The sequence below is a fragment of the Scleropages formosus genome, chromosome 10 (assembly GCF_900964775.1).
Source record: "Scleropages formosus chromosome 10, fSclFor1.1, whole genome shotgun sequence".
Taxonomy (NCBI): domain Eukaryota; kingdom Metazoa; phylum Chordata; class Actinopteri; order Osteoglossiformes; family Osteoglossidae; genus Scleropages; species Scleropages formosus.
Window position 1 is genome coordinate 30,872,565 of NC_041815.1, and position 18,099 is coordinate 30,890,663.

The 18,099-nt window shown below is 50.7% G+C and overlaps 2 protein-coding genes across 2 annotated transcripts; both read left to right on the top strand.

Annotated features, from left to right (window-relative positions):
* On the top strand, positions 1 to 10,563 carry gmps (guanine monophosphate synthase). Its single transcript, XM_018736114.2, has 16 exons — positions 1 to 152; positions 1,573 to 1,751; positions 2,062 to 2,176; positions 2,586 to 2,683; positions 3,101 to 3,204; positions 3,300 to 3,493; positions 3,676 to 3,841; positions 3,944 to 4,095; positions 4,729 to 4,902; positions 5,723 to 5,828; positions 5,999 to 6,114; positions 6,645 to 6,770; positions 7,221 to 7,336; positions 7,430 to 7,560; positions 8,255 to 8,427; positions 8,808 to 10,563. Exons 1-16 carry the CDS (start codon positions 126 to 128, stop codon positions 8,907 to 8,909), a joined length of 2,079 nt encoding a protein of 692 aa, XP_018591630.1. The 5' UTR covers positions 1 to 125; the 3' UTR covers positions 8,910 to 10,563.
* A 2,564-nt stretch (positions 10,564 to 13,127) lies between these two features.
* Positions 13,128 to 17,898, top strand: vmn2r1 (vomeronasal 2, receptor 1). Its single transcript, XM_029255807.1, has 6 exons — positions 13,128 to 13,417; positions 14,118 to 14,409; positions 14,543 to 15,412; positions 15,497 to 15,724; positions 16,303 to 16,426; positions 16,514 to 17,898. The coding sequence occupies exons 1-6, from the start codon at positions 13,197 to 13,199 to the stop codon at positions 17,566 to 17,568; spliced, it is 2,790 nt and encodes a 929-aa protein (XP_029111640.1). The 5' UTR covers positions 13,128 to 13,196; the 3' UTR covers positions 17,569 to 17,898.
* The last annotated feature ends 201 nt before the right edge of the window (positions 17,899 to 18,099 follow it).

Here is an 18,099-nt window from a genome sequence, read left to right on the forward strand (position 1 = left end):
AGGAGTGACCCGCGCAGCGGCGCGGCATTGTGGGAAAGGCCGCGGGAGCGAGCGGAGCGACAAGCCGCAGTCAGCTCCTTCACCGGGACCCGCATAAGACACCGCGCTGTCCGCTTCGCTCCTCCATGGCTCTGTGCAACGGGGACTCCAAGGTGAGTGCGTCGCCACGCTGCTCCTCGCTCTCGGGGAGGGTTTACCGTGAGCTGCCGGTTCCCTAGCGGCGGCGCGGGAGCCTCTACCCTCAGCATCTGGGCCTCCCTCCTGGTCTTAGGCGCTGGGAAAGTCCGCGGCTTGAGGGTTTGGCCTGCTCCTGTGTCGGAGAGCGCGCTGCGGGTTTGTGGACGCAGGAATAGCCTCGTTTTCTCACAGTTTCAGCACTGTCTCGCTCGGCTCGCGATAAAGCGAAAAACCCACGAATCAGCCGCGCAACTTCAGTGCGCTGCGGTCCAGCAGAGTTGTCCGCGGTGTCTGAGACTGAGCTGAGCGACACTGAGTGTCGTGCTCGGTAAGGCTGTCACGCCGCGTGCGGAGGAGCGCCCGCGCCCGCGAAGGGCGCGAAGCGGTGGGGTACGTGTGTGGGTGGGTGCAAGCGCGACACGCGCTGCCTGGGTTGTTTTGTACCCGTCTCGTGCCACTGCTGGGTCTAAGTTCTAGTGCAGTCAGTGGCTCGTGCTGTGTGGTTAGTCAGTGTGGGACTCGATCTGGTTAGCAGGTCGGAACACGACACGCGAGTTTCACTCACTGGGTTCACCCACGTGTCCAGCGGGATGGTCAGCAGCGGACACACTGTCACTGTCAGCACCTTCACACACGTGTCTAGCTGGATGCAGAATTTCATCACGTTTTCTGTCTTATTATTGCCTTTTATGGCTGAAATTGTGCAAAAGCTTCATTTCAAAGGCATTGATTGGATACACTGTATCATACAGTCAGACTGACCAGGTGGGTGCGGATGGTCCCCACACAGCTGCAGGGCACCACCTGGGCCAGCAGGTGGCGTAGTGGTTACAGCTGTCATGATCTTGCAGTCTAAAGTTCTTTGTTCAGGTCCCCTTTCTGCTGTAGTTCCTTGATCAAGGTGCTTACTGTGAAACGATTCCATAGAAATTACTCATAAGACGCATAATATATAATAAGATGCTGTATATGGGTGATAATATATGGCCCGAATTACAGTGTCGTTCATTGTCACATAGTAAAGTTTTCTTGTAGAAAAGCGTCAGATCATAAGTAGCAGTGACTTCTTTACCATGCGCTTATAGTTCCACTCTTTTCCCAGCCTCGTAGTTTTTTCTTTTTTTAGTCTTTATTTATTTATCTTGCGGTGTTAAGCTGCTTACAGTGACTTGTTTATACAGCAGGGTAATTTTTACTGTGTCATTTCAAGGCAAGTACCTTGATTAAGGGGTCTACAGCAGGAGATGGGATTCAAAACCGTGTCTTGAGTTTTAAGGCAGCGACTCCCACCTTTGCACCTACTGCTGTTCTCTGTGTGTTTAAGGATTCCTGCTCACTCCTGGTTAACTTCAGTTGACCTCTGACCTTTCAGTAACTTGTGTGCTTGTTCTACAGCTGGATATCAGCGGTGAGCCGAAGGACAGCTTGCGGCGCTACGAGGGAGCCGTGGCCATCTTGGATGCGGGTGCGCAGTATGGCAAAGTGATTGACCGCCGTGTCAGGGAGCTGTGTGTGCAGTCAGAGATCCTGCCACTGGAGACACCAGCGTTTGCCATCAGAGAGCAGGGTTTCAGGTACGAGAAACTCGGAGGGCACCACACGCTTGCTTGTGACTCCCCTTTGATCAGAGGATGACCCTTCCTATTCCTGTAGCCTTTGAACCAACTTGTGTACGGAAAGAGCACGCTGGAGTTGTGAATTCCATGGTGACGGTCCTTGTGCACGAGCGTTTATGGTCTTACTGGTTCAGTGTTTGTCCTGTTTTCTGTCCTGAATAAATGGTATGCCACTCAGAGATTTAAAGGCACAGGGAGAAGCGCCATGTAGATTAACTGTCCCTACGGGTCCTTAAAGACAAATTGTTACCATGGTCTGACTTCTCAGAGCGATCATCATATCTGGGGGGCCCAACTCTGTCTACGCAGAGGATGCGCCCTGGTTTGACCCTGCCATCTTCACCATTGGGAAACCAGTTCTGGGCATCTGCTATGGCATGCAGGTAGGCGGAGAGCTACATCATATTCCGTCTTTCTCTTTCGCGTCACCTAACCTGACATCACGTGACCTTTCCTGGAATGACCAATTGCAGTCTGGCACCCCAGATAAGGGTCGTTCAGGTCCTCTGGCTATGTTCCTGCCATCTTTAGCACAATGTGGTTTACCTGTTTATTATGACCCTCATCTTTACTTAAAGAGCTCTGCTTGGGACTGGCAGTTATACTCAAATTGCATTAACCGACTAATATTACAGGAGACTTCTCTCTGAAATGTTGAGATAATTTTGTGTCCTGTGACTGTCTTGTAGTCTTGTTGAGACAAATGTTCTGAAGGTTTGTACTGAAAGTTAGAAATCAGAGAATTCAACACATACACACCATGATCACTGCCTGGATCACCCCTGTACACAGATGATGAATAAAGTGTTTGGAGGAACTGTGCACAAGAAGATCATGAGAGAGGATGGAGTGTTCAGCATAGGACTTGACAACTCCTGCTCTCTTTTCAGGTAGGCAGCCCCTCTTCTGGAGTGACAGAAATGAGACTTGTTGTGGGTATAAGCACTGTTTGATTGTGTTCTCAGTAGTTTCAAGGAACTGACTATTCAGGATGGCCGTGCATGTGTTTGTGTGTATTGTATTTCAACAACTGAGAGAGCTGCCACATAACTGCTTGTGTCACGTCTGAACCCTAGTCTGGGGTCAGCCACATGCTGGGTGACTTTGGCTGTTTTTCCTAACCCTCAAAAACCAGATGATGCTAAAGTTAGTCGTCCTTCACGTTAGTCAGCTGTGTGCGCAGCCGGCGTGTCTGGAAGAGCCTTGGAGAGACAGTTTGAACATCGCACAGGAATCTGTTATTTAGAAATCCTTTCTTTTTGCTGCTTGCTGCCTGTGTATAGACTTCCTGTCTGTCTCTTGTGCAGAGGTCTTCAGAAGGAGGAGGTGGTGTTGCTGACGCACGGAGACAGTGTGGACAAGGTGGCCGATGGCTTCAAAGTGGTGGCACAGTCGGGGAACATCGTTACAGGTACAGGCTGTGTCCATGTGACTGTTCCTGAATCACAGCATGCAGACAGTCACTTCCGTTCGACCCACTGCAACACACATTCCACGTGTACGCAGGTATTGCCAACGAGCAGAAGAAACTGTATGGCACACAGTTCCACCCCGAGGTGGACCTCACGGAGCGTGGAATGCAGATGCTCAAGAACTTCCTCTTCGAGATCTCTGGCTGCACGAGCAACTTCACTGTGCAGGACCGCGAGCAGAGCTGCATCTGCGAGATCCAGGAGAGAGTCCAGAAGTCCAAAGTGCTGGTGAGACACCTGTCAAACCCTGGTCCGCATTAGTGTTCTTTCAATCTCGCTGCACTATGTTTTATGCTTCCTGTTCCTATTGATGTAAACCACAGGATCCAGCCTGTGTTCAGTCAGCATGTTGTGGAATACCTGGCCTGTTTGGGTGAAACACCTATGGACCAGTCACATGCACATTCCAGGTTTTGCTGAGCGGGGGTGTGGACTCGACGGTGTGCACTGCCCTGTTGAACAAGGCCTTGAACCAAGAGCAGGTCATCGCCGTGCATATCGACAACGGCTTCATGAGGAAGAAGGAGAGCCAGAGCGTCGAGGAGGCGCTGACAAAGCTGGGCATCAATGTCAAGGGTGAGCAGAGTCACACCGGCATCTCAAGGATCGTATAGTCATCCCCACAGGTCGTTCGCTGACCCACTCGACTTCTGTTCTGTGGGTTTGCTCTCGCTGCAGTCGTGAACGCTGCTCATACGTTCTACAATGGCACCACCACCCTGCCCATCTCAGAGGAGGACAGGACCCCCAGGAAACGCATCAGCAAGACACTGAACATGACTACCAACCCAGAAGAGAAGAGGAAGATCATTGGAGACACTTTTGTCAAGGTTAGTGTATGCAAGCTGTGGGCTGTTATTTAAATTGACATTTATTCATTACCACACACACACACACTCTGACTGAAACCGCTTGTCCCAAGCGGGGTCGCAGCAAGCCAGAGCCTAACCCAGCAGCACAGGGTGCAAGGCTGGAGGGGGCGGGGACACACCCAGGATGGGATGCCAGTCCATGACAAGGCACCCCAAGCAGGACTCGAACCCCAGACCCACCTGAGAGCAGGCACAGGCCAAACCTGCTGTGCCGCTGTGCCCCCATTCATTAGTACAGCGTTATACTATTTGCACTGTTTTACCCATTCATACAGTGGTGTAGTTTTTACTGGACCAATTCAGGGGTACAACAGGTGTTGGGATTTTAACCTAGGACTTCAGAGTCCAAAGGTGGCAACTTTATTCACTACACTACCTGTTGTCCATCATAGGAGACCCTTAGTTTGGAAAGAATGAATGAGTGAGTGAAAGCTGTGGGGAGCCACTTATGTTCTGAAAAAGAGCATTTTGTCCCTAGTGGAAAGCTGTGCGTGCGTGCGTGATTTTCATTAGTCACATAACAGGATGTTTTGCACAGATTAACAAGTGACTGATCTGCGGTTGATCCACTGTTTGTCCTGATTGCTGCAGGTGGCCAATGAAGTGATTGGGGAGATGAACTTGAAACCAGAGGACGTGTTCCTGGCTCAGGGGACACTGCGGCCAGACCTGATTGAGAGCGCCTCCATCATTGCCAGCGGGAAGGCTGAGGTCATCAAGACACACCACAATGACACAGAGCTCATCCGCAAGCTGCGAGATGAGGTGCCTACAGCCCCGAGAACTGCTTCATCTGACACTCCCATCAGGTCGACTGCATAGATGACAAGATGGACATTTCCATATTTGTGTATGAGTCACATATGAACACCTTAAGAGGTTAACTAGTGAAAGTGAAATAATACAGGCATCCCTCAGTATTAGTCAGCTGTAAAGTTCTCAGGTAAACGGTATGTCGTAGGAGTGTTTTTGATGAGTTTCAAATTTGGACCATTAAAATCTGTCAACTCTATAGACTTCAGTGATAATTACTGTATCAGTATTCATCCCATAAACGTGCAGTGTTTCACATCCTGATCACTGACACTCGGGAACACCAGATATGAGGTGTAAACACTGTGAAAGTGAGATGGATTAAGGCGCTCCCACATTCATATTCTGTTTGACGTACAGCTATATCTGCAGTGTTTCCATCCTTCCTACACTCATGCTATTATTTTTACATCCTTGCATCTAGCTGTGTTCACAACTGTTTTGAAGTTCCAAGCATTATCAGCACTCGAACTGGGTTGAAACAGTTCTGTAAAAGATCTTACCGGAGCACTTGCTGAATTCAACAGACATCTGAATACGGGGTGTCCTGCTCATGGGAAAAGTCTGGCAAAGTTTATGCATGCTCCCTCACTTGTTCATTTGCAGTGGTGTGTGCACCTTGGTGCTATAGACTGTGCCCAGCTTTGCTCCCTGCTTGAACTTGGTCGTAAAGTGTTTGTTGCAGTGCACCTCATTGGGATATGGATTTGCAAAGACAGGATCTGTATGAAGTGCACGTGTGTTTACGTTCTGTATGTGTGGCCATCCGCAGGGGAGAGTAATTGAGCCTCTGAAAGACTTCCACAAGGATGAGGTCCGCATGCTCGGTCGAGGCCTGGGACTCCCGGAGGAAATTGTCTCTCGACACCCCTTCCCAGGTGAGAGCTCTCCCGTCATTGCCGTCTGTTCATCTGGTGGGGTGCTTTGCAAAGTAAAGGTAGTGTTGCGTCTTGGGATTCGAATGCATGACACTCTGAGAGTCTTGTAACCTCTCTGGGTTTTATCAATATAATCGTACAGGCTGACAGTTCTTTCGGTGGTCTCCCAGGTCCTGGTCTGGCCATCAGAGTGATCTGTGCCGATGAGCCGTACATCTGCAAAGATTTCGCCGAGACCAATAACATTCTGAAGATAGTGGCCGACTTCTCAGCCAGCGTCAAAAAGGTGAGCTGTGACGTAAAACCAGCTCAAGTGCAACCAGGTGGAAAAAAGGGTGTGTGTCTGTGTTTTGTTCAGCTGCACTCTTAAATGATCATTGGTTCGCTAGACACGTTTCTCCCACCAAAAACGCAAACAGACGGCAGGTCACTGCCAAGAACGCGCAAGTAGGCTTCTCGGTTTGAATTCCTCTGAGAGTTGATAACTGCACAAGCTTCTCTATTTTTAGGTGCAAACTGTAGCCTAGTTAGCTGGCTAATGGGCTAAGTGCTTAAGTGATTAATATCACCGATGGTGGACTTAAACAGCTTGCTGTTTATTATTTTTGTTTAAAGTATCCTCCTTCCCATGTTTGCTCATAGTGCCTGTCTTTGACAGTCGTTCCCTTTTTTCTTTTTTCTTTTTTTTTCCTGCTAATGACACTAAAGATTTTTTGTGCTGAATGTCATTAGTACTTGGATGTCATACCACCTTACCACGTGTGTGCGCGTCTGTTTGCTGGACACCCCACGTCAACACTCTCCCATCACTTTCAGCCACATGCTCTGCTGCAGAAGGTGAAGTCCTGCATATCAGACGAAGAAGAAGAGAAGTTAATGCAGATCACCAGCCTTCATTCACTCAATGCCTTCCTCCTGCCGATCAAAACCGTGGGTGTCCAGGTGAGAAGCCCGCTTTCTCTAACCCTCCCCATGTCTCCACTGCTGAGGACTGGACGGTGGAATCCTACTGGAATCCAGATCAGCTCTGGACCGTGTGCAGATGTTTGTGTTTGTTGACGTGTGGGAGTGTGAGTGGGATGAGGGAAAAACCAGCACTGCACTGGCTGTACTTCTGCCTTCCTGTGTCACACCACAGAGGGCTAAATTTACCCAGCTCCCGGGTGGGGGGTGAATAGGAGACCAGGGTGCTCTTTATTCCTGGCTGCTAGTCTGTAAAAGAGGCTGTGAGAGAAGGGGCACCGACCCAGCCGTGGAAGCACAGCACGAATGTTTATGGAGAAAAGACGTAAGGGAAGCAGCTTTGCCACAGGCTGTCCTTGTTCTCCTGAATCTCTGAGATCAGCTTTGTGTCGAAAGCTCCAACTGACCACCTCCCTGCCTCCATTGCAGGGCGACTGCCGGACGTACAGCTATGTCTGCGGTGTTTCCAGCAAAGAGGAGCCTCACTGGGACTCTCTTATGTTCCTGGCGAGAATCATCCCTCGCATGTGTCACAGCATCAACAGGTTGGGCAGCCGCTGTCTCTGGACAGCCTGGGAAGGGAGGGGGGCAGCGCTCTGTGATTGGCTGATGTGTCCGTGTCCCTCTGTTCCTTCCAGAGTGGTGTATGTGTTTGGGCCACAGGTCAAGGAGCCACCCACAGACATCACGCCTACCTTCCTGACCACTGGTGTATTGGGAACACTTCGACAGGCCGACTTTGTGGCTCACACCATCCTGCGTGAATCTGGTGAGGGCCGCGAGCTGCCTGTGCATCTGTCATGAGACCCTGGGCATCACCTCTAGTCGCAGCACAGCTGGTTACTGTTGCTGAAGGGGCTGTTACTTTTTTAAACTTTTCGCTGCATATTTCATTATCTTCCACACAAAGGAAATGACCACTAAGTGAACAGAGCTGGAGGAGCATAGCAGTCTGTTTGGAGTGTAAAGTGGTCATGTCCTAAAGGTATTGGATCTGCTCCACAATACTTTGGACCTGATCACTCGGTACAGTCTAGCCAGGCTGCTACACTTCTTCATCTTTGACCTCTTGACAGTAACATACATAGGTTCCACAATCAAAAGCATGGTGCTTCTCAGTTTTGGCTCACTTGTGGTTGGAAGGAGCTCCTTCTGCCCTTCGGTGCTGCTGAATCTCTTTCGGCATTCAAGAAAGGCATAAATCCCTGTTTTTTCAGAGCCACGTCTCTCCTGATCGCCATAAACTTGCATCCCACACAAATGTCTAATGAATAGCTTTAAGTGTAAAAACAATACTGTCTTGCTTTTTCAGGCTCTGACAAAAACACCTGATTACATTTGTTGTAGAAAAAGTTGGCATTGCTGAGAAATTGTGAAGGAGGAAAATACTTTTCACAGCACTGTATGTTACCATTAGCTGTTGTGGTCATCGTCACCGACCTGTTTGTCCCTCCTTTCCTCAGGCTACTCTGGAAAGATCAGCCAGATGCCGGTGATCCTTACCCCCCTGCATTTTGACCGCGACCCCCTACAGAAGCAGCCCTCCTGTCGACGCTCAGTGGTCATTCGCACCTTCATCACCAGCGACTTCATGACCGGAATTCCCGCCACACCTGGCAATCACATCCCCGAGGAGGTACGTGACCTAAATCCAACTGCAACGGAGGAGCACGGGCCCCGGTGGCAGGGTGTAGACAGCTGGTGGAGCTCTTACCACAACTGTGCAGGTTTAAAAAAGGAGAGAGGGGCCAGTTGGGCACTCTGCGCTAGACTCGCAGTCAGAGGACCCGGGTTTGAATCACCATTCCTGTTTTAGTGTTTTTGATCAAGGTTCTTACCCCGCATGGATAAAATAAAGTCAGTGAAAATTACCCTCCTGTATAAATGGGGAAATTGATGTAAGTAGCTTAGCATTGTGAGTCATTATTGAGAAAAGTGTCAGATGAATAAAATGAGTATTGGTGATAAGCTTCATTCTAAGGCACTCTAAATGTTTACTGTTGTGTTTGACCTTAGGTGGTGCTGAAGATGGAGAGTGAGATCAAGAAGATCCCAGGCATCTCCAGGGTGATGTTTGACTTGACCTCCAAGCCTCCAGGGACCACAGAGTGGGAATAGGACTGGGGACCCCTCAGTGATACCCTCTTGTTGTTCCCTCTCCTCTCTCCACCACTGTCATCACCCCCTCCCCACCCCCACCCCACCCCCCTTGTGATAAGAACATTCCCAGTGTTGCCAGGTAGTACTGTGACCAGCAACACACCAGAAGACAAACATTGGCCCGCCCCTGTTTTTTTGGCGGAAGAGAATTGTTTTTATTTTATTTTTTACTTGTTTCCGTTTGTGACGGCATGCTGTGAACGTCTCAAGGTTTTTGGGACTTCCTGTTTCAAGGGGTCCTGTCCTCGGGGAGGTCAGAGGTCAAACGCAGGTCGTGGTTCGGCCACATTTTAACCCCCCGCCCAGGGTCACAGTGTGTGGCCAAATGGCAAGAAAAGTAACCTTGCAGCAACACGAAAGGCGCTTAGAACACTGATAATTTTCTGCCTTCACAACATTAACATTAACTCTGTTTTATGTCCTTGGTTGTTGGGTATAATAGTGGGGATTTCTCCTTGTTTTTTCTGTCTGTTCTCCAACTTACTTGATATGACTTATTGAAAGAAGTAGTTCAGCAGAGAGGGTTTACCTTGAAAAAGTTGCCAAACGCCTGTGCGAGTCCGTCATTTCAGCTGAACGCACATCGCTCCTCTCCCCATCCCCTGCGCAGTGTCGGATCTCCCACATTACGTGCACTGGGTGCGTGCCACAGTTAACGCTCCGTCTGGCAAAGGACAAACTGCTGAATAGAGCTCTCCCACAGGGGGGCACTCTCGAGTTTGTGCCTACTCTTGCTTCTTCGATCCATTTCTGTTCCTCCCAGAATAGTGTTCCCCCTTCTTCCATGTTGCAATAAGTGCTTTTTTTAATTTTTTTTAACAAAACCGATTATTAATAACTGAAAAATGGAGAGAAAATATAATATTGAACAACTAAGGCACTTTTCCATTTGTATTTGCAACCCATCATCGTCATCCTCTGCTCACCTGTAGTGTCAGTGTGGTGGAAGGTCAGCTTTTGCACAATGAGTCACATCCAGTGGTAGCCATGGTCTTGGTGCTTTCTGCTGTGTGGGCTAGTAGTGTTTCCAGGTTAAAGGTTAGGGTGAAGCTGGGGGGGTGGTCAGCAGGCGACTCTGAGGGCCTACTGACCGTAACTGTCTCGCCAGTCCTTACACACCCCCCTGGTCACTTTAATTTTTGGCCTAAAATCCTTAACTTATGACAGAGATCAATTTTTTACCGTGGTAATATGAAGCTCATATTTAGGTATTTATTGTCTTTGTACTTTTCATGAAATGCCGTGTTCGTTTCTCACGATGACGAAAATCGAACAATGCAAGATGGATTCATTCCTCGTCTTAATCGCAGGCCTCCTAACGTTCTCCCTCAGTCGCCTTCCACATTTGACATCTCCTCACGTCTCCTCTCTTTGGAAGAAGAAGAAAGTGCTCACAACTAAAGGACATTGGATTTGATAGTGGGGTTTAACTGCAATATTACACGTGTAACTTTAATTTATGCAATTTTGTGTCTGAGCGATTCTCACGTTTAAAAGAACGACGCTTTGTTTCCTTCTCAATGTGCCTCAAACGAGCCGCTGCATGCAGTTCCAACATTGAAATTTGTACAATGAAAATGGAGCTTTAATAAAGATGTCCATGTCGAAAGTGTCTCGCGTCATGTGAGTGTCTCAGTGTTTCACCGTAAGAGGAAAAGAGTCACGCGTGTCGTGAGCGTTGTCGTTTGGGTCGAGTAATTTTCAGCACTCTTGGTCACACGGTTGACACTCGTTATGTGGTTATTAGATAAAGGTATTCAGTGGGTGTAGAAAGTGTTCACAGCCTTGTTAATGTAAATTCCATTTAATTGATGTTTTTTTTTTTTTTTTTTTTTTTTTTTTTTTTTTTTTTCCCCCCCCCGTAAAAGTTTAGACACACTTTGATGGTCCATAATCACTTATTTCTGGAAGGGAGGTAAATTTAAAAAAAAAAAAATGGTGAATCCAGTTTTAAGTAGTATTCACACCCTTTAGTCCTTAGGTATTAAGTCATTTTCTGCCCCTTTTGTGGTAATTACAGCATGAAGTCCTCTGTGGCAACTGGTTTTTCACATTTTGCCTGTTTTAATATTTATCTGCTTCTTGCAGAACTGCTCCAGCTTGGACGTGCCGGAATCGTAAGTAATGAGTCAAAGTACCAGTAGTTTCATGTAGAATTGGGCATGATGGGCGATACTCAACTGTGGTGACGGTGTACAACTGGATGGCAGCGGGAAGAACTCGCTGTGTTCGCCTGTCTCATGACCTTCTCCACCTCATGAAGGTCTCCGAAGGCATCCCAGCTCGCCGAGAGGAACTCGTGCTCAGGTTTTGCTGAGCCCTGTCAGTGGGAGGGGTGTGTTTGCACGACTTGGACGGAGGACACAAGTGAGTTCAGTGTTGGAGGTGCTGAGGGGACGAGTCCAACGTATCATTTTTATTCAGAAATCAGTTCTCCAGCCTCGAAGGGAGGAGCATGGTGACCCTGGAAGCACGTGCTGAAACGCTTTGTCCCGATTTCACATTCCTTTGTCCTGATTCAAATTCTCCGGTCACGCTTTTCATCCACTGTCCTGGGGGTCACCGGGGTTGGATTCAGTCCATGCAGCTGTGAGGTCAGTGAGGTTACAGGGTCGTCCATCCACGGTAATGCTGAGTGCAACGGTGTAGCCAAAGTGCCGTGGTGTCCAAGAGCTGAATACAGACGCACTTGTTTGCTCTATTTGCTGTTTTCCAGGTTTGACGTGTGGAATGACAGACTCCACTTGTGGCCTCCATGATGAGTGACTCCATCCTTTAGTGTTGTGTGAGACACCAGATGTAAATGGTTTAATATTAAATGTACATAAACGTATATGAACAGTCATTACAGAGCAGGTCCCTGATTCTTGCTTCGTGTGGACTGGAGCAAGAGGGCCGGGGGGATCGAAACGTTCCCGGTGTCACCAGGTGGTGTCGCTGGACGGCCGTCGACCCTCAACTCTTCCTGGTAAGTATCTCCGCTCCACAGCTGTGCTTTAAAGACTTAAATAAAGCACTTAAATATGGCTCCCGATTAACATAAAGCACTTTCATTAATATGGCTGCAAAGATTTAAATGCCAATTCAGTTTTTATTAGATCTTATTTAAAATGCAAGTATTAATTAATGAAGCGTGATTCTTTTTATTCCATGAGGGGAGGGGAGGTCTGAAGAGCACGTGAGAGAGCACACGGTAGGCTACCTAGTGCACTCGCTTTCCCTTCCCCCCCTGCACGTGCCCCACCCACGCACACCTGTTATTGAGCTGGGGTTCAGGTGTGTGTCTGGAGGATTATGGAAGGACAAGTGGTGACACGTTCAGCCCTTCAACAACAACCTGGGGCATAGAGAAGGCTCCGTGTGCGTGTATGCGTGTCGTACACGCCGATGCGGGACTCAGTGTTCATGTGAGAGCAGCTGAGCACAGACAGTGCAACACACACAATCCCATGGGCCTCTGCTCCGTCACCATCCGATCTGTGTAATTTACGGTAAATGCTGTTACCAGCTTTAAAGATGGAAGTTTCCTTATTTGAAGGTTTCCTCTTGATGCTTCTTAATGGAAATAGGATGTGTATAAAATATGGTGCAAAAATGGTTTTGACCTCCTGCACCGTGTGTGTGTGTGTGTGTGTGTGTGTGTCAAAGGAGCGCATTGATCTGTAAAAGCCCTTCATGACGTGTTCAAACTTCACGTTCCTGCCCTGATTTGATCTTTACCAGTAACACGGAAACACATCGCTGTCGTGTGAGAGGGCAGCCGGTAGCCGCTGCCTTTGGAGCTAAAGGTCACAGGTTCAAATCCCACCTCCAGCTGTAGTACCCCTGAGCCAGGTATTTACCCTGAATTTGCTGCAGTAAAATTGCCCAGCTGTATAAATGGGTAAATAACTGTAGGTTCCTTGTCATTGTAATGTAAATGTGAAGTAAATGTAAAAACAGAACCATGAACCTGCACCGTGGTGTCGAATCTCCTGCTGCCCTCAATCGTTTCCTTCATGTACACTAATGCTACTATCCAGTAAATGACTGATGTACGGTAAGATACAGGTCCTCCTGTAAAGAGTGCAGTCCTCCTCGCCGCCGCCATGTGTTTTGTGCCGCGCAGTAGGTCTCGGGGGATGCGGGGGCAGTCACGCGGCGAGCAACACACACTCCTTCAGTACAGTCTCCAGCAGGAACCCCGAAAGGCCTCGCTGCCGCCGTGCACCTGCGCGAACGTGTGTGTGTGTGTGAGGAGCCGAGATGGAAGCGCGCACCTTGGTCGCAGTCTGCGTGTTGCTGCTCGTTGCGGGGGGCGTTCAGCCCGAGTCCAGCTGTAAACTCAAGGCCAAATTCAACCTGAGCGGATACAAAGACACGGAGAAGAAGAAGGTGATCGTAGGGGGCATGTTCCCCGTGCACTACCGCCTGGTGTCCTCCGACAGCAACACGTCCACCGTTCCCACGTCGTCGGCATGCGAAGGGTGAGCATTGACACACTGTACACACTGGGCATGTTGCGTGTGTTACAGGCACATCTCTAAGTGCCATTTCTCCGTCAGCAGGTGTCATAACGTTTGTGTGGCGCTGCGGCAGAGCATGCTACACACACACAGTTCTGGCCGCTCAAGGGCCGTGACCTTTGTGACCCCACTGCTGTTTTTCTGCTCTGAAGTTGTTTCTGCAATTCGTTTTTGACGCATTGAATGTTTTTGGAGTTAAACTTCTGGCGAAGTCTGTGAGTTCAGCAAAATGTGACATTTCCTATGAGCTACACATGTACAATATGTCATCCCGTCTGCCCGTCAAGACCATGTTGTGAAGCGCACACAAAGACCCCCAAAGGGAGATGCTGTTATGTTCGCTTGCCCCTCCCACTCACAGGAATGAGCCAGTCGGGGGCACCTGTCACGTTGTCGGCGCTGGCCGTGTTTTTCACCTCCTAGTAAACACCTCCAGAGGATTTCACTTATTCACTGCACCTTGCACTCATGAAGCCCAATGAAATGAATACGAACGATAATAAATGTGGAGGCGGCACATATGCTACACTATGCAGCTTGTATGTGCTGCGTTAACCCATTCAGGCACAGCGGAACAGTTCCAGCGTGTTTTTCCAAGCGCGACCGACTCGGTGCCGCCCTCTGCTGTCAACGTCATGCACTGACTCCTGTTTCTGGCCAGGTTCAACTTTCGGACGTTCCGCTGGACGCAGACGATGCTGTTCGCCATCGACGAGATCAACCGGAGCGACCGGCTGCTCCCTAACACGGACCTCGGCTACGTCATCTACGACTCGTGCTTCACCATCTCCAAGGCGGTGGAGGGAACGCTCACCTACCTGACGGGGCAGGACGAGGCCGTGCCCAACTACCGCTGCGGCACGGGGGCGCCGCTGGCTGCCCTGGTGGGCGCTGGGGGCTCCGACCTCTCCATCGCCACCGCCCGGATCCTGGGCCTCTACTACTTCCCTCAGGTGCAGCGAGCTGAGAAAAAAAGGAGTCCTGCATCATTTACGCCTTCCAGTCTCCTCCTCGTGTGGATCACAAACACTCCTTAATACGTTCAGCGATCAATAAACATGTGCTATTATACACCTTCTCCTTTAGGTTAGTTATGAGTCTTCCTGCTCTGTGCTGGAGAGCCGCTTCCAGTTTCCCACTTTCCTGAGGACCATCCCCAGTGACATCCACCAGTCCAAGGCTATGGCCCAGCTGGTGCTGCACTTCGGCTGGACCTGGGTGGGCACCATCGCCGCGGAGGACGACTACGGTAAGTACGGCATCAAAGCCTTCAAGGATGAGGTGGAGGCAGCCGGCGTGTGCGTCTCCTTCTCCGAGACCCTGCCCAAGGTGCACTCGCCCCAGGCCATCCTGCGCATCGTGGAGACCATCAAGGCGTCCACCGCCAAGATCATCGTGGTGTTCTCCTCGGACGTGGACCTGAGGCCACTGGCCTTGGAGCTGCAGAACCACAACATCACCAACCGCACCTGGATCGCCAGCGAGGCCTGGGTCACCTCCGCCCTCATCGCGCTGCCCGAGCTCCAGCCGGTCCTTGGGGGCACGCTAGGCTTCGGCATCCAGCGGGCCAAGATCCCGGGTCTAAGGGAGCACCTCCTGAACATCGACCCGTACGACAACCCGCTCACGGAAGAGTTCTGGGAGACGGCCTTCAACTGCACGCTTTACTACGGCCGAGCGCTGAGAAGCGCCGCAGGGAGCCTCTGGGTGTCCGGCAACGACTCGGCCCCCAGGGCCTCCCCCGTGGGTCCGGGGGGGATGTGCACGGGCCGCGAGTCCGTCGAGAGCCTCAACAACACGTATTCAGATGTGTCGCAGCTGCGCTTCACCTACAGCGTCTACAAGGCTGTGTACGCGGTGGCCGAGGCCCTGCACCAGCTGGAGCACTGCAAGCCGGGCAAGGGGCCCTTTGTCAACAACAGCTGCGCAGACATCACCAACTTCGAACCCTGGCAGGTAAGAGCATGCAGGCGCACGCACACACACGAGGCATAATTTTTTAACGTATTCCTCTGATCTTTTCTGCCACCCATTCCATAGCTCATGTACTACCTGAAGAATCTAAGGTTCAACGTGCCCCACACCGGAGAATACATCTTCTTCAACGACGGCGAGGTGAACGGCCTGTACGACATCATCAACTGGCAGAGGAACGCTGACGGCAGTGTCTCCTTCGTTCACGTCGGCAGCTACAACAGCACGGCGCCCCCCGAGGACAGGATGACCATCGACAACAAGTCTATCACGTGGAACAGCCACCATCAGGAGGTACCTTGTGCTTCCATCCATGCATTCATCCATCCATAAGTGCTTGTTCATCTGGAAGTATTGGGTGTGAGGCAGGATACAGCCTGGAAGAGGCACCAGTCTGTCACAGGGCACTCGCACACGCCAAGTTGCGATTTACAGTCGCCAGTTCACCTGAAGCACGTCTTTAGACTGTGGGAGGAAACCAGAGCTCCTGGAGGAAAGGCACATAAACATGTGGAGAACATGCCAATGCCATACATGCTGAGCCTTTCCCTCTCTACTAGTCGTTGTCTCTCTTAGTAAAATATGATGCACAAAACTGGCCAACAGCTGGTGCCGTGAATCCTTTTTTCGCCCACGGTATGAATCGAGTTTGACACCCCTGATTTAATCCACAATGAGTCGCGCAGATTAGTGTTACAGCTTGATTGGGCTGCCAAAGCACATGGGTTTGCTGTTGAAGTACTGCGTGGGATTTAAACCTGCTTAGGCCATCTCTTGCTAAGTTCTTAACCGCTGTGCCCCCATACTGTCACAAGGAGGCAGACGCAGGCTGCCCAAGAGTCTCTACATCGGCTTCTGCTGCTGCCTTCTAGGCCCCGCGCTCCGTGTGCAGCGAGAGCTGTCAGCCCGGCACCAGGAAGGGAATCCGCCAGGGGGAGCCTGTCTGCTGCTTCGACTGCATCCCCTGCGCAGATGGCGAGATCTCCAACACCACAGGTACAGTCATGTCGGACCTCGCAGACAGTGAGAGCGCGTGGTCCAAAGCCACTCGTGGCCCAAAGCATCACTCGTTTTTCTTGGCAGACTCCAGGGAGTGCATCCAGTGCAGCGAAGATTACTGGTCCAACGCCAACCGCGACACCTGCGTGCCCAAGATCATCGAGTTCCTGGACTATGGGGAGGCCCTGGGCATCACGCTCATCGCGATCGCTGCTTTCGGGGCCCTGGTGACCATCCTGGTGACCGTGGTCTTCCTCATGCACGTAAACACTCCCCTGGGCAGAGTGAATGACCCGGCGCTGAGTGTAGGGCTGCTCTTTTCCCTCATGGTGACCTTCCTCAGCTCCGTGCTCTTCCTGGGCAAACCGCAGCCCTGGTCCTGCATGGCCAGCCAGGTGGCGCTGGCTTTGGGCTTTGCACTCTGCCTGTCCTGCATCATGGCCAAGTCGGCACTGCTCATGCTGCGAGCCCGAGCCCTCAAGTCCTCAAAGCCCTCAAAATCCGCCAAGAGGGAGGGAGAGTCCGGCAAGGCTGCCGAGCCGAGCGCAACCGCCGACGCGGACGGGGACTCGCTGCGGCCCGGCCACCAGAGAGCGATGGCCGTGGTCTTCACCCTTGTGCAGGTCGTGGCCTGCACAGTGTGGCTCGTGCTGATGCCCCCACAGCCGGTGAAGAACACGGCCGCTCAGAACATTAAGATCATCCTGGAGTGCAACCAGGGCTCCATCGAGTTCATCTGCGCCGTGTTCGGCTACGACATCGCGCTGGCGCTGCTGGCCTTCGCCTTCGCCTTCTCGGCTCGCAAGCTGCAGGACCACTTCAGCGAGGCCAAGTGCATCACCTTCGGCATGCTCGTCTTCTTCATCGTCTGGATCTCCTTCGTGCCCGCCTACCTGAGCACACGCGGCAAGTTCATGGTGGCCGTGCAGATCTTCGCCATCCTGGCGTCCAGCTTCGGCCTGCTGGCCTGCATCTTCCTGCCCAAGTGCTACGTGTTGCTGCTGAAGCCCGAGAGGAACACAGAGGAGATAGTAAGACCCCGAGCAAAGCCCCGCGACACCTCCGCCGCGGGCACTTCCGCGTCGCTTGCCAGCGAGGCCACCGCCACCACTGTTTCCACCGTGTCGGTGGACGAGTGAGAGAGAGCCCCCCACAGCCCACTGCCCTGTTGCTGCACAGCGGTGAGTCGGCGGCACTGAATAGCCGATAGCGTGTGCTCGTGAGACAACACGGCGCCATTCGTCCTTCATTTACTCTGCATCTCCTAAGGGCTTTTTAAATACTTAATAATACAGTATGCGTAGGATGGAGTGTATGGCGTTATTGAGACACACACAGATTCCGTTTTAGACTACAGCGCGCTGAATTCTCAAATAAGGGACTTTCTACAACACGGAACACGGGCTTCTGCATGCAACCCATTTATACTGCTTTTCAATAGCAAATAAGTGTCAAGAATGAGCTCAACAGCCTCCGTGGCTCAGGTCACACATTCAGTCCGTCTTAAAATATCTGATATACAGGAGTGCTAATAAATTTTTAAAAAGAACTTAAGACTTTATATTTTCTAATATTTGTTAATGTTGAAATACATTAAAAGTAAGGATAATTTATTCTGAAACAAACTCTTATTCACTGCAGATTACAGAGCTATTGATCGCATGCACATG